At 38.9% G+C, this 24,158-nt stretch overlaps 1 protein-coding gene and 1 long non-coding RNA gene across 3 annotated transcripts in view; one reads left to right on the forward strand and one right to left on the reverse strand.

Moving 5' to 3' along the window:
- On the reverse strand, positions 1 to 21,252 carry NUFIP2 (nuclear FMR1 interacting protein 2). The gene is made up of 4 exons (XM_068529471.1): positions 20,904 to 21,252; positions 14,238 to 15,962; positions 2,403 to 2,435; positions 1 to 629 (listed from the first exon to the last, which is right to left on the reverse strand). Exons 1-4 carry the CDS (start codon positions 21,181 to 21,183, stop codon positions 577 to 579), a joined length of 2,091 nt encoding a protein of 696 aa, XP_068385572.1. The 5' UTR covers positions 21,184 to 21,252; the 3' UTR covers positions 1 to 576.
- The window catches only part of LOC137754087 (uncharacterized), a 19,675-nt gene continuing 15,608 nt past the window's right edge, over positions 20,092 to 24,158 (forward strand). For both annotated transcript variants that reach the window (XR_011071723.1, XR_011071724.1), the window contains exons 1-2: positions 20,092 to 20,290; positions 22,020 to 22,101. This is a non-coding gene — a long non-coding RNA (uncharacterized lncRNA). The remainder of the gene's footprint in view (positions 20,291 to 22,019; positions 22,102 to 24,158) is intronic.

The raw sequence follows: 24,158 nt of genomic DNA on the forward strand, positions 1-24,158 counted from the left end.
CAAACTTCAAGGCATTTTATCCAGCATTCTCGCAGGGCTCATAGTATAACCAAAAGATCAAGGGAGGAGTGGGGGAAAATGTTGAATCATTCTGGGTTCCCCGTGATTAGTGTATCACTTTAGTCACAGAACAAGATACAGAGATCTTTTAAGTGGATTTGCCTTTCCAGTGGGTCATTTGTTGCCCAAGTTGATGACAGCAGGAACTTTAGAACCACGCTTGTTAATAAGTCCATATTCATTAATCACTTGCATTCACACTTAAAAACGAAAACTAACAAAAGAAAAAAGAAAAAAAACTATTCAGTACCAGAGATTAAATAACCATGTGTAGTCTCTTGAAATAAATTTGATTCCTTAAGAAGTCTAATTACTTTCAGGTGCCTTTTTTTAAATAACTATATATATATATGTATGTATATATATATATATATATATATATTTGTATATATTATCCTGTGATTCTACTTATGGTTCCTCTGCTGCGTTGAAGATCTAGGAGCATAAAAGCCTTGTGTCCCCCATGAACGGTGGCTCTAATGCTGCAGAAAGGTTACAAGTAGGCAGTCTGGTCCTTCATTGATCTGGACTATCCATGGCTTCATTGTAAGTGATTATCCTTTTGGGATCTGGAGGGAAGTTTAAAAAATAAACACATAAATAAAAACAAGGTCTGAAATCCCCAAATGCCCATGTTCAAAAAACAAATCCCAAATAACCATCATCATGTAAACTCCTTTTATGAAAACACAATTTAAAGACCATTTCCTCTTTGTATCAACACATGTGTGATCCACTTTTTTTCACCCAAATAAATCCACCTCAATGGATTCCCAGCATAAAGGTCCTCGAGCCAGTGAGGGCCTCAACGCCTACAGGTTAAGAGGGTTGAGTTCAGTTAACCAGGACAATGTGCTTCTCCTGATTATAAAAGTAGCACATTTGAAAAAAGCAGACAAAGGTTAAGTCATCAATAATCCAATACTAAAGTAAACACTTATATTTATTTTCTTTTGTTCTTCTCAGCAAAATGAAGTCAAAATTTATTTAAGCAATGTGGATTGTCTATTAAGGAACTGTTCAAGAAACACCTAACACCAAAAACTTCAGGTTAAATTAAAGCAAAACTACAAGTTCAGTCCTAATTATGACTTATTTCTTCCCTCTAATTTCCCATAGCACCACCAGACTTTATTCTCAGCAACAGCAAAAACCTGTGGATATCCTAGGTTCAAGTATAAAACAGTCAGAATGTGCCTGGGCAAAGACTCCAGTGTTATTTTAAATTCCCATTATTTATCTGTATGCCCCCCTCTTCTGGAGAGCAATGTTTTTATTACATACTACGTCTATCTACCCTAAGAACTTTTTGAAGTACACATGCTTTAATAAAAATAAAACTTGTCAACCTAATAGAAAAGTATAAAGGCCTGAAAATAATATCGAAGAATTCAAGCTCACCTGAGGCTAAGAATCAATCTTAGTTCCGAAACAATATCCTTTCCAGAACTCCAAGGGACATCCATTAGCAGCTTGCCAGGAAGGCAATGCTCAATTCTTAATAGTTAATAACCATTTTAGAGTAAAAAACAGGTAGGTCTACTTCTGCAGGGTATATTTTCTAGTCCATGTTTTAAATTTGTGTTTGAATAGGAAGGTACACAGAAAGCAATTCAAAATAATTTAAGAGCTTGCTAGTTATTTTCAGGTCATGGCTGTGTTAGACAAAAAAGACCTGGCCTAAGAATAAGAGAGAGGATGGAAGAAGAAGCAATGCTGGAAAATCAGGGAATCTTACTTTCTAGTCCGGACACTTTCTAGTTTATATAGTAACCTCTCTGTGCCTCAGTTTCCTAATTTGTAGCAAGAAAACAGAATTTCTCATGCCTTCAAGTTCTGAAATTCTAGGACTTTCACATTCTTCTGAAATTCACTTATTTTAACTAGCAAGGTGGATGGCAAGTGGGATCCAGCCCTGTAAGTGGGCTTTACAGGGCTCTGAAAGCCAAAATCTATTAGTGACTGACTCTCCAAACCAATACTCACTTATTTCAGGTATCCCACAACTAACATATTTTATTGTATTTGGAAAGAAAGCACCCAATAATTAAGATAAGCAATTTTCAGTTTTTTGAAAATTCCAAATTATCCAGATGTGGATTATCCAGTCCCTCTGCCCTCCTGCTACTCACATCTTGTTTACGGTAGTGAAGGAAGCTAATCTGCTATTCTGTAGATTTCTAACCTTCTTTTCAGAGAATATACAGCCCAAATAAGGTTTTTAAAACAGCTAATATTTTTCTGAACTATGAATTTCAGTTCTTAGGCTACCCTTTGTCTATCACACAAATACAGATAAAGACTGGCCATAAGGACATTTTAGGTAACCTAACCATTCTTACCTTGTTTCTGCAAATTCCAAACAGATTCCATTTCTGCAAAGAAGAAAAAAAAGGATTACTTTTATACACCAAGTTTTGTAGAGCAAAGTTTAAAGCTATGCTTTTCACTTTAAACCTAAAAAACCTAGACGGACTATTGCTGGGCTGGAGGTAGGGCTGGGTTCTATGAAACCCAGACAAAATACTCATATTTTCCTTTAATTCTTCAGAGTGTCATTGAGATGGCCTTAAATGTTGATTACAGAAAATCAATTATTACCTGAAATCAAACTGCTAAGAGAACAATTCTGTCTGCACAAATAGTAAAGATATGCACATGCATGCTATAGAAAAGATGATTTTTTTTGTAATAGCTCATTGTTATTAAAAAACACCAAGTAGGGCTTCCCTGGTGGCGCAGTGGTTGAGAATCTGCCTGCCAACGCAGGGGACACAGGTTCGAGCCCTGGTCTGGGAAGATCCCACATGCCGCGGAGCAACTAGGCCCGTGAGCCACAACTACTGAGCCTGCGCATCTGGAGCCCGTGCTCCGCAACAAGAGAGGCCGCGATAGTGAGAGGCCCGCGCACCGCGATGAAGAGTGGCCCCCGCTCGCCACAACTAGAGAAAGCCCTCGTACAGAAACGAAGACCCAACACAGCCAAAAATAAATAAATAAATTAATTAAAAAAAAAAAAAAAAACCAAGTATTTTTTGTCAACCCATCATCCTTCAACAAGGTGCCGACGTCTTTTGAACGAAGCATTCATCAAATTTAATTAAGCTTGACACTTAAAATGCCTTATTAAAATTTTACTTAACTCTGTTATAGGTAAGTAGTTCCCTCCTACAAACCCAACCTACCCTTCTTAACCCATAAGGTCAAAATGTCAATCCATACCTATTTATTAATAACACACAACCCTTATCTGTTCCAATTCCATTCAAATGTGATTATTTACAATGTGCCTATTTTAGTATCTTAGAATAAGGGAAGTATGTACATGAACAAACTGTAGTGACATACAGAGAGAGGGCAAGAAAAACTCTACCTGGAAGCATAAGAAAAAGCTTCACAGAAGGGATATTTGAAGTCTTGAGGAATAAGACAGTAGACGACTATTACACCACAAGAACCTAAGAATTGTTCCTTGAAAGGAGATTAATGTAAACAAAAACTACTTAGTAATAGGAATGACCTATAACTAACACTGAGAATAAGTGCTCTTCCACGGCCCTATAACCACCATTTTGAAAAGACAAAAAGGCGATTTTTATTCTGTATAACTGGACTGTCTGTAATTGTATTCTGTAATTTATCAGCAACCAATTATAGTTAAGGAAAAATAAAACTGGAGCTCATTAAGATCAGATACATCTGAACATGGGTTATCGTTAAGCTACAACATAATAGCTCCCCAGGGCTAAAAGAAAGTTAAGTGTCTAGATCTAAAATTATTACTTTTTGTTTTATGTGAATGGATGGGGTCAGGGAATGGTAGAATCACATTCTCCCTGCCCCCACCCCATCAAACTCACCTCTAAAAAACCTGCTAAGATTTTTTGAAAATTTGTCAGAATTCGATGTTTGGAGTAATGGGTTAATTATTCAAAATGATCAAAGAATTATCCAGATAAAATCCCATTCAAGGTAACACAGCAATTCCCTGATTAAACAAAGACTGGGAATAATGCACTGGTTGCCACTTGGTCCAGGAGCTTAGATGGATGCTATGGCCTTTAAATTGCTGAGCAGATGCCCATCTAAAGATTGGCAGGAAAATTCCCGTCTCCTAGGAGGTCTAAGGAGAGAGAATTGCAACCAGTCTAATCTGGGAAAAAAAAGAAGATATATCAGGAAAGGAATTCTAGTCATGGCACTCATGTATCTATCACTTCAATACAATTTCTAATCCCATTAGTTTCAAACAATTAGGAGTAGCTGCAATAGTCATTAGAGCTGTTATCTACAAACTTCTGGATCTCAGAATGGCTTACTTGAAGAAGTCTAAAGATAAGCCTTTCCTTGGTTGATCTCACTACAGAAAAAATTAATCCGACCACCTTTCCCCCTTTTAAAGTACAGAAATCTCACATTTTGCAACAGATAAATTCCTGAGTTCTGTATACACAGATTACTTGATGCTCATTATTTAAAGTTTGCTTAATGCAAAGATAAATCTATATTTAGTTTTATGTTGAGAAAAGAAAAGAACAATAGAACTTTTCCTTGTTATAGCCCGCCTACGCTATAACATTTTCCTTTTTCTTCCTGGCCAAAACCTCAACCTGTCGCTGCCCCACCCTTTTTTTGGCAGGGGGAGGGCACTACATTCAAGAGTCACAGTAGCAGCACACTATTGTACTTTTAAAGCAGAGTAAACACACACATTTAGAATAAAGACAAAAATAACTATTTGCAAACATCCCATTTCTTCAGTGGACTGAAGACATTTCCTTAGCTTCAACTAGGACATTCAGCTTTACATTCTACTCTAATGATTTTAAATTATTTCTGGCAAGAAAATTTTATTACCCTCAAATACGGGCTCTGGAGTAGTGAATTTGACTATGACTTCTGAGGAGGGAAAAGGGATGCTGACCTAGCTAAAAAATTAGTCATGGGCCAGCCTAGCTTCCAGCCAGGAAATCAGCATTATCTGCAGTGTTGTACTGAGAAATGAACACAATTCCCCTTCCTGCTATTTAATATCAATTACTTCTATAACTAGCAGCAACTTGATTTCCTTGATTAGAATTTAATGTTTCCATGAAACTCCAAGTTAAGATGAAAAAGAAGGGGAAATAAATCAAATATTGTTTGCAGGATTATATGCCATGCTTCAACCACTCTAAAAAGACTAACAAGAAGCTAGTGACAGAGAATACATGGGAAAGAAGTGAATGACATTTTGCCCTCTTTTAGGTTACAAACGTTTGGATTCAGACGTTAAATATGAACTGAGTTTCTGTTTAACTTTATCACAAGAGAAGCTGAACAAGTATAAAGAAGCCTACAGAAGGCACCTTCAACTATACAGAATCATAACATAGCATAACATTAATCTTTTTACTTTTAACACTGCCCTCTTCTACACGCATGCACTCACACACACACACACGTCTAACTTCCCAGTTCTTTTAAAACAGGAATCACATCATCCAATTATGCAAACAGTTACTGAGAAACGGCCACAGGGCCAAACTTGGTAGGCAATTTTGTCACGATTCTATCATTTAGACCACCACCACCCAAATTTGAAATTTTACTGTATCAAAATTTTAAAAATTCAAATATTTAGTAATGCCACTCAAATGAAGAAAATGTAACATTCAATTTTCTAAAGCAGACTACCTTCTATGTAGTTCCCTATCTCAAGGCTTCCTGTAGTAAATGTCCAATTACCTACAAGTTCCAAGTGGATTAAAAAGCACTGCTTAGGGGATAGGGATATAGATGCAATAACAGAAAGAAATGCTCTGCCTCTGTGAGCTTAGTAGAGTAGGTAGTAGCTTTTCTAGGTAGAAGAAGCATCAGCACAAACAAAGCTTGATGGTTTTAAACAAGGTGTACTAATTTAAAGCAGTCAGCCAACTGGGTTCTACATACCACTTGTTTTTGCAAATAAAGTTTTACTGGAACAGAGCCACACCCACTGCTTTTGTGTACAAGGCTGAACCAAATAGCAGAGACTCTGGCTCACAAAGCCTAAAATATTTACTATCTGGTCCTTTATAAAACAAGTTTCCTGACCCAGGCTTTAGCAGTCACAGGTAATTTAGTAAGTCACTAAGAGGAAAAGATTTAGACAAAGAACAACACTATTCAGGGAACAAAGCTGAAAGTCACCAAGAAGGAAAGATTTAGACAAAGAAAAATGCCTTTTTGCTATTTTGGGGAAAGAGCACAAAGCATTCATAAAGAAAAGTTTATTATTTAATTACATCGGTGAAGGGAAGCTACTGAAGAAATATGAGGTTATTAACTAAATATTAGGAATGATTCCTCAAGGCAGCTGAAGAGAATGGATGAAATGACAATACAGAAAAAGAGCCCAGTAAATGTTACTGCAGAAGTAGAGAATTTAGGACAGTTGTATTAGAGATAGAAAAGAATGGAGATGTTAGAGAGGATCCATATAAACCTAACAACAAGGGTTGTATTGTATGTTAATCCACTGAGAGGTAAGGCAAGAAAGAAAGAGTAGGTTTTGGGAAAAAAATGAATTCAGTTTTACAAACACAGAATTGGAGTAATGTTGAATTGAATATACGTGGTCTGAACTCAGCATAAAAGCAGCTGAAGAAATCTTAAGCTTAATTCACAGCAATAGAATTAGATGAGATTACCCAAGAGTTCAAAAGCATGAAAAGGGGACTTCAGAAGGAGCACCAACATTTGAGAAAAAGAGAATGATACCAGGAAGGTTATATCAAACATACAGGAAGTAGGAAGAGTGGGTAGAGTTAAGGAAATGGAAACTAGAGAATGCAGGGAGGGAGTGTTCAACTACTGCAACTCTTACCCAAAATTAAGACATTTGTAACTTTCTAGTTACCTAGCCCCTTTTCTCTAGCCCAGTGCCACTGCCCTGGTTCAAGCAGTGGTATCCTATGCACATTTCTGAAGTTGTCTTTTAACTGCTCTCTTATGCAGTTAACTGAGCCTCACTTTCTATTTTCTACACCATGGTTATTATAATTCTCTTCCTTTAAAAATACAAATCTGAAAGTGACCACACTGCTCAAAACATTTCAATGGATTCCCACTTGCCTACATGGAGATTGGTTCTGTGTATGTTTCATATAAAATTTATTTCTAGGGCTTCATTGGTGACACAGTGGTTAAGAATCTGCCTGCCAATGCAGGGGACGCAGGTTCAAGCCCTGGTCCGGGAAGATCCCACATGCCACGGAGCAACTAAGCCCATGTGCCACAACTACTGACCCTGCGCTGTAGAGCCCGCGAGCCACAACTACTGAAGCCCGCGCGCCTAGAGCCCGTGCTCCGCAACAAGAGAAGCCACCGCAATGAGAAGCCCGCGCACCGTGACAAAGAGAAGCCCCTGCCTGCTCTCTGCAACTAGAGAAAGCCCGCGCACAGCAACAAAGACCCAACACAGCCAAAAATAAAAAATAAATGAAAAATAAATTTATTTCTAGCATTTGACACAGTGGCTGATACATTAATAAATAAATTCAATGACTAAGTTAAAGATTTAACTTGCATCATTCACCTTCCTTGAAACAAACTGAATAACTGGCAATCTTCAAACACTATTTCTCTTCCACCTAAAATATTCTGACTCTCCTTCTACAATAAATAAGCCAACGTTCACTTCTTTTTTGAATCCTAACTACCCTCATCCCCTAACCCCACCCACCCACCTTAGCGGTTTCTCTATATTCTAAATGCATTTTTCTATAGAGTAATCACACTAGTAATAAATTTCTTTCCATATGTTTCCCCATCAGACTGAGTTCCTTAATAACATGAACACTCTCTTTTCATCTGCTTATCACCACACACGGTGCTTGACATAATAAATAAATAACTACTGATTTGAACAGAATACTACTCATAGATCAGTCAAGGAAGTAATAATATAGAAAAGTAGTTTTAGGTAGACCCATTTGAAACTGCTATTATTCAACCTGTTTTGACCTACAAAAACAGCAATTTCATATGGTTCAACCAAATAGATTAATCTTCTAATTCTAAAATCCTTCAAAGAAAAAGACTGAAGAGGGTTAAAGCTAAGTAAAAGCTTAACTGCCTTTAAAATTGAAAGATACTACTGTCCCAGTTTAACAGAACATTTAAAAAAAAATCATTTAAAAACATTTAAACATTTTAAGAAGCACGTAATGGCTCCCCCCAAAAAGAAAATAAATCATATATAAGGCAAAGCAAGCTGATTCCCACAAATGAGAACCCCCAGATCAATTTATCAGTAATCATGCCTTCCAACCCCTTATTAAGACATTTTAGATCAAATTCTGTAAAATTCTGCAAGGGTGGTGGCATAAATTTAAATTCTGTTTTTTCTCTACTTCAGATTTACCTGTCTTTTGATGATTTCTGGCTATCCCAACACTGTGTTTTGCTATCCTGACTTCCTCCTTCTCAACCAGTCACTGTACCTACCTGCCTGTTATTCGTTTGCCTGTCAGAAATTTCTCCCCACCCTTTTCTTTTTCTTTTCATTTTGACTATACCCATAAAGAAATACTGTACATTTTCAAGTATAGTTGATTAAGGTAGTTGTTAAGCCACCACCTTTTCAGTAGATGCTTAATGAACTCTTCAGTGTATCAATCTCAATCCTACATTCCCAATTTGGAGCGACACCAACAGACAACAGAATTGTCTGGACAACCTCTAAATACACACAATAGAAACTTGGAGCACTTATTCTATTCCGGATTACTTTTAAAGGTAAAATATCAAATTCAAGTTGCTTAGAATGAAACTGCTACTACTATGACAGTAATAGACAATTTCTGCTTTTATAGCATGGGTGATTACTTCCCTCTCCCTCAGGACTTCAGCTAATGAAATCTAGGGGTTAAATTTTAGCTTCTATTAAATTCCTTACAAGTTACCTTCCAGATTAGTAGCAAAGTAATTACTGTACTCATAAAGCAGAATTAATGAGAAATCAAGTACCCGGTATGGCTGTTAAAATGGAAAGTCACTGGGAAAAAAGGATCTTACACAATTATTAAGAATTACTTGTCACATACATTCCTATATGTCCCATATTACAGAGAGGGGAAAAAAGGACTCTTCGCAAATATAGGATATTCAGCTAGGACTGAAACCAAACTCAAATCTGCAGGTACCTGTTAATAAGATTATTAAAAAGATAGCTTTGATGGCACAATTATGGAGCAAATGCAATACAGTGAAAAGGCTTATTAAGCACTGTGTTAACAGGAGAAAATTTAATATTCAGATCTTTTTGTGAACAAATGTATAAACTGTATGTATAGTTCCCATCAGTTTTATGGATCAATTTAATTAACCATAACTTGCCTCCTCAATATCCTGTTTCCCTTGGGAGATTGGGATTGACACATATACACTAATATGTATAAAATAATAAGAACCTGCTGTATAAAAAAATACATAAAATTAAAAAAAAAATCCTGTTTCCCATATCCTGCAGATGTAGAAATATTTATCAGTTCCCTCTTGCCCATACCCAATCTAAAAACTTTTAAAAAGTAAGTGTTTGTTCATTTTTGGTTAAATAATACATTCACATGACTGCAAATACAAAGGGGAAATCTTTGTTATTTCTCTGCCGGGACTATTCCAAGAGTCTGCCTGATCTTTTACTTCTAGTCACCAGAAAAATGGCTTCTAATCTACCCTACAAATTGGTGCCACATTAATCTACCTGAACACAGATCTACAAGTCAATTGTTTAATACCAACCCAGTTTTTACAGCAGTTGAGTACAATCTGGTAACACAAAACAAAGGCTGATATACTTATTTTATAAAATTAGAAAACCCAGGCTTAAAAATGATAAATGATTTGCCCAAGTACACAGGAATTAGGAATAGCATTAAAACCCCTGTCTTTTGTCAGTTTAAATTACTTCCATTCTACCAGCCTATCTCCCTGATATTCAGTGGCTCCCCCTGCCTCCAGATGGAAATTAAAAACCTCCATGATCTGGCAGCAATTTACCTTCCTTCTCTTTTATATCCCCTCACCACATCCAAAGTGGATATTTTCCTACTTTACTTGCTTTCCAACTTTTCTGTTCTTTATCTTTCTGTTCTCTGTATTTCCATTAAGTCAAAAATCTTACCCCCATCCATCAAAATCCAGTTTAAATGCCACTGCCTCCAGGAAAACATACCCTGCATTTACTCTTCCTACATTTACTCCATTAAGAAACTCTCTCTCTCCCAACTAAAATCTCTTATTTTTATCCTTCTTATGACATTTAAAATCCTTGCCTTAAAACTTGTGTATTGTTTTCCCCTCTACTGAAGTTCTTTAAAGGAAAAGACTCACCCTGTGAAAGCAAGTCTTCCACAACTAGGCCTATGGTAGGTACAACATTAAGAGGAAAACAAACGAATTATTGCACAACTCCTTAGTAGTACAGAAAACTGTGACAGAAAAGAAAAAAAAGAATTAAGCTGAGGAAAGTTCTCTATAGACCTAGAGTCCCAATCCTAGTCGGCAATTAGAACCACCCAGTGAGTTAAAATTTTTTTTCAATCCAGGACCCAACTTGAGTGGATCAAACCACTTATGCCAATAACCTGCCACCTGTGGAGGTAATACAGAAACAAATTTTTTAAATTTCATGCAATAGCCTAGAGCTGCCTCAGGAATATTTTATTATACTAGACAGCTTTCATTTTGACTCACCCCAACCATCAAAAATTAAATCTTACACTATTTATCTCCCCTGCATCTCTATGTGCTGGGTAAATTTTATCAAATCAAATTATTTAATGAATACTCCAAAACGTCAGCATTTTGAATGCTTAATATCCTTTAGTGCAGTATTAGCCAGGCAAGATAAATTAACTGGTTTAAATTAACACATTAACCACACAACTCACGCCAATCAATGTTACTTCTAGGCTTCAAATGACTTTAGACCATTTCAAAACTAAAGATATCACCTCAGAAAGTTAGGATCCAGTATTCTAAGCCTTTGACAACAAATCAAAGAGTTCCACTAACTAAGCATTCTGAGTAATTACTTTGAAGGTGGCAATGGTTATGTCTTGGGTGTGTGCATTAAAAGCCATCACTCTAACATACTCAAAGTATCAACGAGTAAAACGCTGATACTTGGAATTTGCTTTTAAAAACTCCTAAGAGTGTGAAGGTGGGTAGATGAAATAAGAATGACGATGTTTTCTAAATGTTCAAGCTGGATGATGGGCACATTGGGGTTCACTGTATTATTTGGCTCCATTTTAAAATATACATAAATATATTTATATACTTACATATACTTAAATTTTTCATAATCAATTAAAAAATTATCACTTTAAAGTTTTAATTCAAGTGTCACTTGAGATAAATAGGAAAAGAGGACCTACCTCTTAACTTAAACACTCGTACTGCTATGTCATGGTACAATATTCCCCCCAAAACCACAAAGATTAACAGTCTTATTTCTTAAGAAAAGTTAGTAGCATATTTATATCAAAAGCTATAAGAAAAATCCCAAGAACAAGAATTCCCATCAATTCCTTTTTTATGCCTCACTGTATCTTCATTTCACACCCCTCAACTAAACATTCAGATTTTTAAAATCTGCAGTAACTAATGTTTAAGACCACAGGTAATTAATATTTAATCTAAAAAATGTGCCATTCCTGTTGAACTGACATAACGCACCCTCCTACCTACTATTTCCAAATAAAGTTGCTGAAGGGCTTATTTTTGAAGTTAGGAAGTATGCACAGAACTTCCAATTCTAAGTCTAACTTCATTCAACTTACTTAGTAATAGGTTACTTTTGAACATTTAAAGATCATACTAAAGGATCAAGAAAATAATACAAGTGCTCTTTTAAAGGATAGTCCAATAAGCCCCACTGATTATTGCCTCTTTTAGAATTTTAGAAAACTTGAAAAAAGGGCAAGTCTTCGTTTAAGAAAAAGATCTTCATATCTTCAAAAGGTTGTGACCAAAACAAATTCAAATAAAAGAAAAATTAGTGACCTAATGGATTTGGTAGGAATTCAAAGAACCTGCCACTTTGGGACCTAACTGAACTGAATATTACCTGTTTGTTCTAGGGAGAAAAAAAAAAAAAATCAATACCAATTTCATCTCAATAATGTCCAATTACAAAACTCAAACTGATGCACTTTACTAAAGCAAATCTTTCAGTTACATCAGCAAAAGTAAGTACAACTGCATCCATGTAGGGGTATTTAGCTTATCTAAATACCATGGATTTCATATTTAGTTAGCCTATCTATAGGACAAGTGCATACACAGAATATCTAAGAATAAACAGGAGTTAATACTCCCATTTAAAAAGGCCTGCATTTCTCCATAGTAAACATCATACATAATACCAACAACCAAGCTCCCAATGGAACAACTTGTCCCAGAATTTTTCCAGGTTGTGGGAGAACATAACACAACCAGATTATCTTCTCAAGCTCACACAACCACCACCAGTATAAAATACTTTGGTAAAGATTTTCCAAGTACAGTGGTCTCTGGAGGGCAGATGGCACAGAAAATATCAAAAACACCCAACTCCCCTGGCAGAATTTAACTTATAATTAACCAATGTCTTAAGAAACTAAGTATTTCTTTTTTACCCTAACTTTCCTAAAAACATCCAGCTCTTGGTTAACGCATATTTACTTCTGAAGAGCAGTGCTGGAGAAAAGTGAAAACAGGTAATTTTATCTGCCAGGATTTCTACTCCTAAACTCCCAGAAGGCAACTCTACTATTTACTCCTATTTTTTAAAGGAAGAAAAATTTAAAAGGATATCTGTTTATTTTACTAAATGTCTTACAATCTGCAGCTAAAGAAAAGTATGGAGACTAGGTAATTTGCTTAGAAGTCACATAAATAGCTTTACTATTCATCTATGAGGCAGTGATTCTTCCAGGGAGAATATGGTAATTACTTTATCCCTATTATCTGATATGCTGTCTCTTCCCTGCAGTTGCAAATCATTGCCTAAATGAGCTACTGTTAAAAATGGGACTGTGCAGTATATATTAGGTGTGTGCATGCATGCATGGGGTATGGATTTCTGTTAGGGGAGGTGGGGGAGGTAGAGAAGGAAAACTGAAAACCGCTGTTCTCCAAAGCACAGAGGTACTTGTAACATCATTTGTAAACATCATTCATGAAACAAAAAACATTGTTTTAAGTGGGAGTTTGGGATTAGCATATGCAAACTGGTATAAATAGAATGGATAAACAACAAGGTCCTACTGTACAGCACAGGGAACTATACTCAATATCCTGTGATAAGCCACAATGGAAAAGAATATGAAAAAGAATGTATATATGTATAACTGAGTCACTTTGCTGTACAGCAGTAATTAACACAACACTGTAATTCAACTATACTTCAATAAAAAATAAATTTAAAAAAAAGGCTACAAAAATACCGCAGAAACAAACAAACCAAAAAAACATTGTTTTAAGGATTTAAATTAGTTATGCCAAATAGCAAATTTTTCCTTAAGACACAAATAAGCCATATCCTAAGAAAGTTATTAACATGGAGCTTGAAAGATATCTGGTTCTTTTTTAACATGGGCTTTGGGGCTGTGACAGGTGCAGACTCCCAAGAGCCTGGTCCCTACAATGATGATTGTACCTGCCATTGTAGTTTGATTATTTTCTAGTTACCTTTTAGCACCCGTTATTCCTTCTTATAAGAGAAAAAATTAGTTGACACTCCACCTTTGTGGACTCCTCCTCCAAAACACTGCTCCTACTCATTTTAAGCAAATTAGAACAAACAAGTGAGCTCACTAATAAAGAAGCATATGATATAAAAAGCAAAGGAGAGGCAACACCTGTTCAAAGAAAACATTTAATATTCCTTGAACAAAAGGCAGGAGGTCAACTATCCTTGTCTATATAAAAAGAAACGTTTTTAAGTTGGAAAAGTGAACATTCCTTCTAAACTTTAACCATACTGTTTTCAAAGACCCTGAATTAGAGTTTGATATCAGCTGCTTATCAACATTGTTATTCTCAACTAAGCTCTGGAATTCTTAAAGAATCTCATAGTAGCTTCCAAATTTCACTTAATACAACAGCCAATAAATGTATATTAAAATGACCAGTAAGAACCTTCATATAGGAAACAAATAAGTTACCTTTAGTGTGATATACAATAGCAGCCCTCAGGTCAAAAGAACCCCAGCTATCATTCCTTTCTAGGCCTCTCTGGTATCTCTGTTCTTTGGCGGAGCCTAACAAAGTGTTCGTAGGAGACGCCAGAGGATTTTGATTTTCTATCTCATAGTCCTTTGAGAGAAACACTAAAGCACCTTGACTACTGGTGTCTGCTTTTTGCAGGTCACCTATATGACTGGGTTCCAAGGATAAGGCTCCACTCTCACTAGTAGTCCCAGATTTTAGAATGCTACCCAGAACTTGAGGACTAGTCCGTTTTTCCAGCTCATAAGCCTTGGGAAACACAGGATGCTCAGTTCCCGAGGGGATTATTTCAGCACCCTGTGAAACCAAAGTGGCAGGATATTCCCCTTGAAATGTCACCTCCATCACTTTATGATCTGATGATTTCCCAATAACAGTCTCAGGGCCAGCACTGGGCTCATTGATAAATGATAAACCCCACTGATTCTGGAAGATATCCCCCAGGTTTTGCTGATCTGTCTGAGAGGGTAGATCCACTTGTGCTGTGCTCAACAGCACAGTTTGCATATTTGAAGGGTAGATAAAAAGGCTGGACTTAATTTGTTCAACAGCTGCTGAAGTCAGACTCATGTCTTGGAGAACTGAATCAGTCCCAGAAGAGATGGGTGTTAGAGTATTAGCAGCAGTAGTTAGCAGTGGCTGACCCCCAGGAGAATACACACTTGCATCAGTCCCTGCTAAAACTGGCCCATTAGAGAAGCTGGCCGAAGTAACAGATTTCAGCGCTGACATAGGGACCTGGGATAATCGACTTGAAGATTGGGTCTGAGTTTCCCCAGTAGATGACGAAGAGGATGAAGATGAAGATGGTGACACAGAAGAGTTCTGTACAGTTTTGTTGAGGTTTTCCTTAACTTTGCTTGCATAACTTATTTTAGGAACTATTTTAGCACTGCTATTGTCCACTGGAAAAACTGGGGGTGGTTTAAATAGGGTCCACGAGTCCTCTTTGGAGGCAACAGCAGAAGTATGCTTTCCTTTGGGCCGATCATCAAACTTTTTGCTGCTCACACCAGGCTTAATATCAGAGCTTTTCCTCAGCATATCACCCACAGCAGGTTTTCCTCGACTTGTTCCTCCAGGCCCAGTTTCATACTTCCAAATGGGCTTTGAACCATCTACTCGATTTCCCTTTTGTTCACTGTAGTCAGGCTTGAAAGTTTCAAGTCCCTGTTTTAAGGTTGGGACATTGGTCTCTTGTTGCATTATTTTGTCCTGCACTAAATTAAGGTTTTCACAACCCTTGGCACTATTGCGTCTAGCTTTCCTTTTTTTAGGAGTGGTATATCCGCTCTCAGATCCACTACCATCATTATCTGCTCCTTTGCCCATATAACCATTAGCAATATAGCCAGAATTATTTGTTACAACACCATTTGGAATTGCTACAGTATCAGTCTTGTCTACAGATTGGTTCTCTCCAGATTTATTTTCATAAGACTTCCCATTCTTTTTGTCCATACTGTTTTTCTGAATGAAATTCCTGGTTTTAATTCCTGCTTTCCCAAAGGTGATGGACTTTACAGTCTGCTTCAGATTAGTGTCTACAACTTGTTGGTTGCCATTGAGGACCCTGGAAATAGGGTTGGTGGCTTCATCAGAACCCAGGTTCTTTAAAGATATTTCTCTTTCTCCAGCATTACCATTTAGTTCACCATAGCCTAGGAAAAAAAAGGTTAAAAAATTACAATATGTACATAACACTTAACAACTATTCATTTACAACATACTAGACACTATACTATGACTTCAGCTTTATGTTATTATTTCATAACTCTATGAGAAAACACTTGTTAGTCCCATTTCACAGATTAGGAAGTTTACTAAGCAAGGGACAGAACTGACCTGGTATCAAACCAGAGTCCAAGGTCAGAAAGAAGATGACTTCTTAAGCATAATATCTCTCACCTAACAGGATCAACCTTCCCATCATTCTCACAAGGCTGTTATAAAATTTCCTTTATAGGGACTTCCCTGGTGGTCCAGGGGTTAAGACTCCATGCTCCCAATGCAAGGGGCCCAGTTCAATCCCTGGTGGGGGACCTAAGATCCCACATACCATAACTAAACCCTGCACGCTGCAATGAAGACCCAGCGCAGCCTAAATAAATAAATAAATAATTTAAATATACACAAATTAGTAAATAAAATTTTTTTACAGTTAAGAACAGAGCTACCTTCTGGGCAAAATCAAGTTATACTGACACAGTAAATCTAAGTATTACAACAAAATTAAAGATTCCACTTCCATGAAACCATAAATGGCTGGTGGTCACCACAAGCAGTTCCTATTGCATTGTCAAACAAAAATCTAACACTTGTGAACTTTTTCAAAAGTGGTCTTAAATTCATTGACACTTCCCAGACATTAAATCATACTGCTATTGTATGAAACCCAAACACCTATGTACTAACTCTTATAAGATATATTTTCTTCATTTTATATTTGGGTAAACAGACTCTCAGAGAAATTAAGTGACTTGCCCAAGTCACAAAGTGGAAGAACTGGAAAGCTGAACTCCAGTCTGTCTGGAACATGGTTTCCTATCACTATGTCATACTGCCTAACCAAACGATTCAGTAAGAAGATACTACAAAACTACAATGAAAGGTATCTAATTTAAAAAGTGTTATGGTATTCAAGTTTAATTTAAGAACTTCAGTCACCATAATCAGTTTATTACTATAGGTGATTCAGCCGGTCAACAACTTTTCTCACTTCCTTACTAGTAAAATAGCGGTACTAGTTATCTACCTTACTGTGAAATGTTCCCTAAAGCATCTTGAGGTCAAGTCATTTGAAACAGATACATGATAAAAGAGAAGGATGGGTACACACACACACTCACACTCATTTAAGGCAGCTTTTCAGGGGGTGGGGGGGAAATCCAATAGTATTTAGTATTCCAACAGGAATAAATAATAAATAATTTGTCACTCTCATTCATTCTCTTGGGCCTTTAGCCTGTCAAGGCTAAAAGGCACATGAGCTTGTATATTCTTGCTTTGAATTTTGTTTTAATTTCCAATATGGTAAATATCAATAGACATAATCCACATCAAAAGCTCTTTGTATACTTTAAGAGTATAAGGGACACTGAAATTTTTTCTAAGGCCTGAGAACCACTGTTTTAAAAGAACTTGATGTGGAACAGAACACACTGAGAAGATTAACAACACGGTTTACTATAATTTTAAGTCACTCCACATCAGAGAAATGAGCAAATTATATTAACTTTCAGGAAATAACTTAAGAAAACATACTTAAGGCATAATCATTCTTGAGATACAGTGGCACAGAACTTCTTCCATGAGAGAATATATTTTGTAAAAGTTCTTAACTTCTGTAGAGGTACATTTTATTTTTTGGTTGGCTAAAAAAGCTATGATAGCCAATCAAATCAAACTTTTGGTGGAAAAATTCTATGAAACAGCAGAGATCACTGCTTAGGATGTTTTCTAAAAGGTTCTTATTTTTCTCCAGAAAAGCAGAAATTTCGACAGAGACTCTCAACATTTTTAACAGATACAAGTTTACCGGTGCACAACTCTAGACCAATGAGAACTATATATACCATTTAACATACTAACAGGCTAAAACAAAGGCTTGTACCCTTGGGCCAATTAGTCATAACCTTTCAGATCTCAAACATAAGCAGTCTTAAACACAAAAATAAATAAATAATCCAAAGTCCAAACTAAGTTGGACCAAAGCCAAGACTTTAAAATTAACTAGAATAATTTTTCCTATTTAGTGGCTCTGATATCAGAAACCACCAATTTAAAAACCACCCAGAAGCCACTATACTTCCGCCCCCCAAGTTTTAACAACAAAAAATATTTCTCATTTAACCATATAAAAATTTTCCCATAGCAACTTTGTTGGTTGCAAAAAGTCTGCCGGAGAGACATTTTCTTTTAAAAATTTAGGTATTGAAAGAAAACGTAAACACTATAGAATTACTGAGAGAAATCAAAAGTCTCCAAGTGCTTTTATTATTTAGGGTTGCCATGCTAAAGCATCTAACCCTACTTCAAAAGAACTCAGCAGAACTGGAGTCCTGATAAATCCAGCTTTTGGATTAGTATCTGAAATTACCGAATGAATTTGCATTTGTCCCTCTCTTGCGCCCTCTTCTGGATAAAGAAAAACTGTTACTCTTTACAGGTTTATGGGTAATGGGCCATAAAAGCCCACCTCGACACGTTACAGACACATTGCAAAAATCCTCACAAGTTTTCTTAATAAATTAGCACTATGCATGCTGAAGCAACAGTGGCGTGACCGGGCCACACAAGAAAAGCTGCTCACCCCAAACTGTTTACATTCTCTCAGAACTGCTAAACTCGGTTTCCCCTATTTATTCCCTTTCAGGATAAGACAAACTATTATAATTTGAAGGATGCCACCTTGAATGGTTCAGGGGCTGCCCCCATAAGTAGAGAGGAGTCCTGCAGGAGTATATTAATACCTGACAGACAAAACCGAATTTTCCACTCTGAACTGTAATACTGCCTTATAGTCCAAGTAACCATAGTAGGATTTTTTCACCTGAAGTTGAAAAAAACCTAACGTTAAAAAGATCTAGTGTTACATAGTTTCTAACAGTTTTTAAACTGTTCCAAATCCTTAGGATTAAACACTCAACAAATTTAATGTTCATTTCTACTGCACACCATCAGTCCTTACCACCCCCCAAAATGGAACATCTGACATTCCAATTTCAGTCTTCAAGTACTATTAAATCTGCAATTGAAAAGCAGTTTTTCTCCAGCTCTCAGTAACTGCTTATATCAAATGTGACACGCAGGATTTAACATTCATTCTCCTACCGTTTCAATTTATAAAGAACCATTATTTTTTTTAATCTGCGTGGTTATAAACTTTTAACTTCATTTCTTTTCAAATGTTTTCTAAAATGATTTTTGCTCTCAATTTAACATTTGTTAAAAAGAAGAGTTTGGGGGTCCATATCGGTTTTAAAATCGGAAAACACCTTTCCTTTTTAACATGGAAAAAAAGTCTCGTCCTAGGCAAGATGGTAGTGCACCAACCTCATGGATGAGCCACCTCGGTTCACCCTTAAGGGCAAGAAAAAGGGGTCAAAAAAACGTCGCCCTCTCCACCATTCAATCAAACATTTTTCTAATCTCTCTCCTCAAAACCACTGCCCAAGCCTAGAAAATAAATGTTGGGGTGGTTGGAAAGAGATAGAACAAGCTTTTTTTTTTTTTTTTTTGTAAAAATGAGCTGCTAGAAGGAAAGGGCCCAAGTGAAAGCCTGAGAGGCGGAGTCGTGAGCGAACCTGGCAGGAGACGAGGTTCCTGTGGCAGAAAAACTCGTGACCGGGGAGCCTGGTTCCCGCTGGGTACCCCACCCGGTCTTCAGGCACCGCCTCTACCCAAAATGTATCCCTCCCGCCCCCCCCCCACAAGTCCTCCTGCCCCAGGAGCGCTCGCGGCCGCCGCCCGCGGCCTCCTTCTCCCTCGGCTCCGCTTCGAGGCCGGCTCCCCACCCCGACCGCCCGCGCCTCCCGCCGCACCCGGGAGCGGGAAACGCGGCCGCCAGCACGCGGGGCCCGGCGCAGGCCGCTCCCCTCGTGGCCGCTTCCCTCCCCCACCCCAACCGCCCCCGCCCCTCACCCCAGGGACCCGCCCGGGGCCGCGCGGCCGCCACCGGGTTACACAACCCGGCCGGCGACGGGGGGAGGGGCGGCCGCGGGCCGGGGGCGGCGGCGCCCCCGCAGTGCGGGAAACGAGGTGACGCCGGGGGTATCCCCAGCCACCCGGCTCGGCAGCGCCGTGCGCCCCTCGATACTCTTCCCCCTCCGCTCTTCAGTGGGCCGGAGTCGGTGACAGGAATCGGCTTCCAACATGGCGGACAGGAAGCGGCCCCGCGAGGAGGAGAGAACATTCCAGCCGCGCCGGCTCTGGGGGGAGCGGGCCCGGGGCGCCGGCCTCGGGAGGAGCCGCGGGGACAGACTGCGAGGTGCGGTGCCCGGAAGGGGCGTCTAGGGGTGGAAATGACCCGAGAGACGAGGGGTCCCAACCGCCCCCCCCCAGACGGGGAACCCCAAGGCCACAGGTGGGCTTGGGGTGGCGGGTGAGGGAGGACACTTCCTCAACTCTGCCCCCCTACCCTCTCATCGCCGTATGCAAAAGGGTCTCGCGACGCCACCCGAGTCGGAATTCGCTAGGCCTTCCTGAGTTTCACCCGAAGGACTTTCCTGGGGGGGCGAGGTTCACCCCCAACTCAGGGTCCCCAAATTAGGGTCCCTCCGGGGCCGCAAGAAGGTAAACGAGAAAGGAATATAAGGCTAGACTTCCAAGGCCGACCCTCCGGGTCTCCCTCCAGTCCGGGCCGGGAAGGTCACACTGGCCTGGTTGGGCCTCTCCCATGCTGAGGAGAAGAGGGCGCTGCAAACCCCGGGGCCCAGCCCGAGCTTTCGGAGAATGAAAGGGGTCTTCCCCAGACCCGCAGGACAGGGACACACACGCACACACATCCTGACCCCGTCCGCGCTTCCCCGATCCAGCCCCACCCCCATCTCCCCTACCCCCCACCTCCATCCCCCTTCCCCCACTCGTCCTCCCTCCCGGACCTGTTTTCTTCTTCGGCGTTTCCTGGTGCTGCTGGAGGGCGTGTTTCTGCTCATGTTTCAACGGCTTTGGCTGGGCCTTGGGGCTGCCCTCGGCTCCATGCTGCAGGTATTGGTGAGGCTGCTGGTGATGGTGGTGGTGATGGTGGTTGTGGCTGTGGTTGTAGAAATAATAATGGTGGTGGTGGTGCGACTGCTGCTGCTGTTGCTGCTGGGGGTGATGGTGCGGATGGTGGTGGTTGTGATGGTGCTGAGACTGTGGCTGGCTGGGCTTCTCCTCCATTGAAAGCGGCTGAGACTCCCTAGCTGAGGCTGCGGGCTGCTGCACCGTCAGGATCTGAGACTGCTTCTCAGGGCTCACTCAGTATATCTGAGCGCGTCTCGCAAGCGCACTGGTTAACCGAGCGATTCTGCGAGATTGGCAGCCGCACCCCAGCAATCAGCAGCCACGCTGCGCCTCTGGCCCCGCCCCTAGCCCAAATCCTCTTTCCTTCCCCTTAGCCACTGCCTGCTGGCCAACGCCACTTACCCTATGCAACCTCACAGGGCTGGGCCTTCAACGTCAGCACTATGGCTCTCTCTTCTGTCGCTTTCTCTCCTTCACCGTGCAGTCTGCGAACAGCACTTTCTACACTTCTCGCCCGCAAGCTAGCTCATGTTGAGGGCAGCAGATTCCACTGGCGGTTTCACTGGCTCTGGGAGCCATCTGTTGGTTTTGCATCTCCTAGAATCTATTGGCTTTTTTTTTTTTTTTTTTTCTAAATCCTTTTCCGGGTAACCAGAGGGGAAGCTCAATTCCCTTAACCCTGAGACCACTAAAGGGGCAATACAAAAAGAGGAAATAAATATTTTTAAAAATACAAGAGCTTCGCAATCCAGTAGATCATTTTGTATTCTGGATTCATTTTGCTTTGTATTCATATGCTAATCTCTTCCTTTCCACGAAGGGATTATAGGATTCCACAATGGGGTATCTGTGTAATTTTCTAAAAGGGCACAAAGGGTTTAAATCATTGTTTCTTTGTAGTTGGAGGCAAGGGAGAGTGGGAGGAATGAAAATCTAAAATCTACACTGAAGTAGGTTTTTTTGTTTTGTTTTGTTTTGTTTTAACTCTGCAGGTGAAGTCAACTGTGGAACTAAGAAGGGTTTTAGAATGTGAAGAGTTTCAAGAGAGAAAGAGGGTGAAAGAGCACTTTAAAAGTTAAGTTTAAAAAATTTTTTTGCATATATGGAAAATATTGGAATTTAAAGAAATACTCTGTTGCATTTTGTAACATTGATTTAACTTATCCTGCACTATCACATCACAGCCTGATTTTTAAATGTTTAGTCAGGACAGTGGTTACTCAGGAAGGAAGAAAACGGTTGTGACGGGGGCACAGGGGTGCACTCTGATAATATTTTATTTCTTGACCTAGTTGGTGATTACACATATGTTTGCTGTATAATTATTTCTTAAACTGAATATGTATGTATGTATAATACATTTTTCTCAATGTATGTTATACACTGGATTTTTGAAATTTTACCATAAAATACATAAGATTTACTATTTTACTCCTTTTTAAGTATGCAGTCCAGTGTCAGTAAGCATACTCACACTGTTATGCAACCATCACCACTGTCCATCTCCAGAACTTTCATCATCAGAAACTGAAACTCTGCACCCATTAAACAATAGCTCCCTGTTCCTTCCTCCCCCCATGCCCTGGTAACCGTTATTTTATTTCCTATCTCTATGATACCTCATATATATAAGTGGAATCATACAATATTTGTCCTTTTGTGTGTGGCTTATTTCACTTAGCGTAATATCTTCAAGGTTCATCCATGCTGTGGTATGTATCAATATCAGAATTTCCTTCCTTTTTAAGGCTGAATAATATTCCATTGTATGCATATGCCACATTTTGTTTTTCCATTCATTGAGCAATGGACATGTGGATTACTTCCTCAGTGTATATTTTACAATTTTTAAATGTGGCTTGAATTCCTATAGCAGGACAATGTTAAAGGAACAAGAAGCTTAAAAGAAAAAGTTTGTACTTTGAAATCAATGAATATCAGCACAAAAGCGTAATTAAAAGATAAAAGTCTTTTTCCAAGAGCAAATGTCACTGAATTCAGACAACCATGTCCAGACTTGACTTGTTCTTTATAGTGAGGATTTGCGTTGCCTTGCGGAATTTTAAAGAAAGACCCCTTTGGGTGGTGGGGGAGTAAATTTACCCCATTTTGAGAGCTAAAACCCTAATAATAACATGTTGTGACAAATAAGTCCTTGCTGTTGAATAGTATTGCACCACTTTCCCATCTATTAAAGAAATAAAAGTGTTTATGGAATTTAGGATTATGTTGATAGGGCTTTATATTCTTTTGCTGACTTGGATGTTTGGTTGAAAATCAAGAATCCCTGAGTCATAACTTCTCTTTCTACATTTTCCACATTATAGTTGCAGGCAAACCAAAAGCACTCACTCTGAGTTTCTGACTTTTCACACCTTGGCCTGCCTTAGTTACTTCACACACAGTCATATGAAGTTTAGGAAACTAAGCCTTGCTCTCAGATGCTCTAGTTACTATGAATGTCGCTGTAGTAGTATGTAGTAGTATGGAGAAAGACGTGATATAATGTAGGAAGAAAATGCAGACTATCAAATTCTATGTACAGTAGGATCATAACCTTATAAAAACATGAATCTTTATTTACTTATATATTTATTTTGGCCGCGCCGCGCGGCTTGTGGGAATAGCTATGGAAAGACAACAGTAGAATGTGTACCTTTTCTTCCTCCTGATTTTTCTCAAATAGTTTTATGTAAAACATATTTTGAGATTTGCCATGTATTTGAAAATAATAATGCCGTAATACCAACCCCCCTTGAAAAGAGAATAATTGGGGGACTTCCCTGGTGGTCCAGTGGCTAAGACTCTGTGCTCTCAATGCAGGGGCCCTGGGGTCGATCCCCGGTCAGGGAACTAGATTCCACATGCCACAACTAAGAGTTTGCGTGCCACAACTGAAGATCCCACGTGCCGCAGCTAAGACCCAGCGCAGCCAAATAAATAATTAAATTTAAAAAAAAGAGAATAATTGGGTCTACGTATTTCAAGCGTTTTTATATTTTAAATGAAGCCTGCATTAAGGAAAAAAACACAACAAGAAAATATAGCATAAGTCTGGAGAAATTATGGGTGCTATTTTTTTTCTTTTCTCTATTTTCCAAATGTTCTGTTATGTAGTTACTACTTTTCAT

This window comes from Eschrichtius robustus, chromosome 20 (assembly GCF_028021215.1).
Source record: "Eschrichtius robustus isolate mEscRob2 chromosome 20, mEscRob2.pri, whole genome shotgun sequence".
Classification (NCBI taxonomy): domain Eukaryota; kingdom Metazoa; phylum Chordata; class Mammalia; order Artiodactyla; family Eschrichtiidae; genus Eschrichtius; species Eschrichtius robustus.

What these genes read in the sequence shown, in the direction of transcription:
- NUFIP2 (XM_068529471.1), bottom strand. Translation starts at nt 21,183, where the DNA reads ATGGAGGAGAAGCCCAGCCAGCCACAGTCTCAGCACCATCACAACCAC. An exon ending in AACGCCGAAGAAGAAAACAG is followed by an intron (nt 15,963 to 20,903) that starts GTCCGGGAGGGA and finishes TTTTTTTCCTAG; the next exon opens with GCTATGGTGAACTAAATGGT. An exon ending in TTGGAATTTGCAGAAACAAG is followed by an intron (nt 630 to 2,402) that starts GTAAGAATGGTT and finishes ACTTCCCTCCAG; the next exon opens with ATCCCAAAAGGATAATCACT.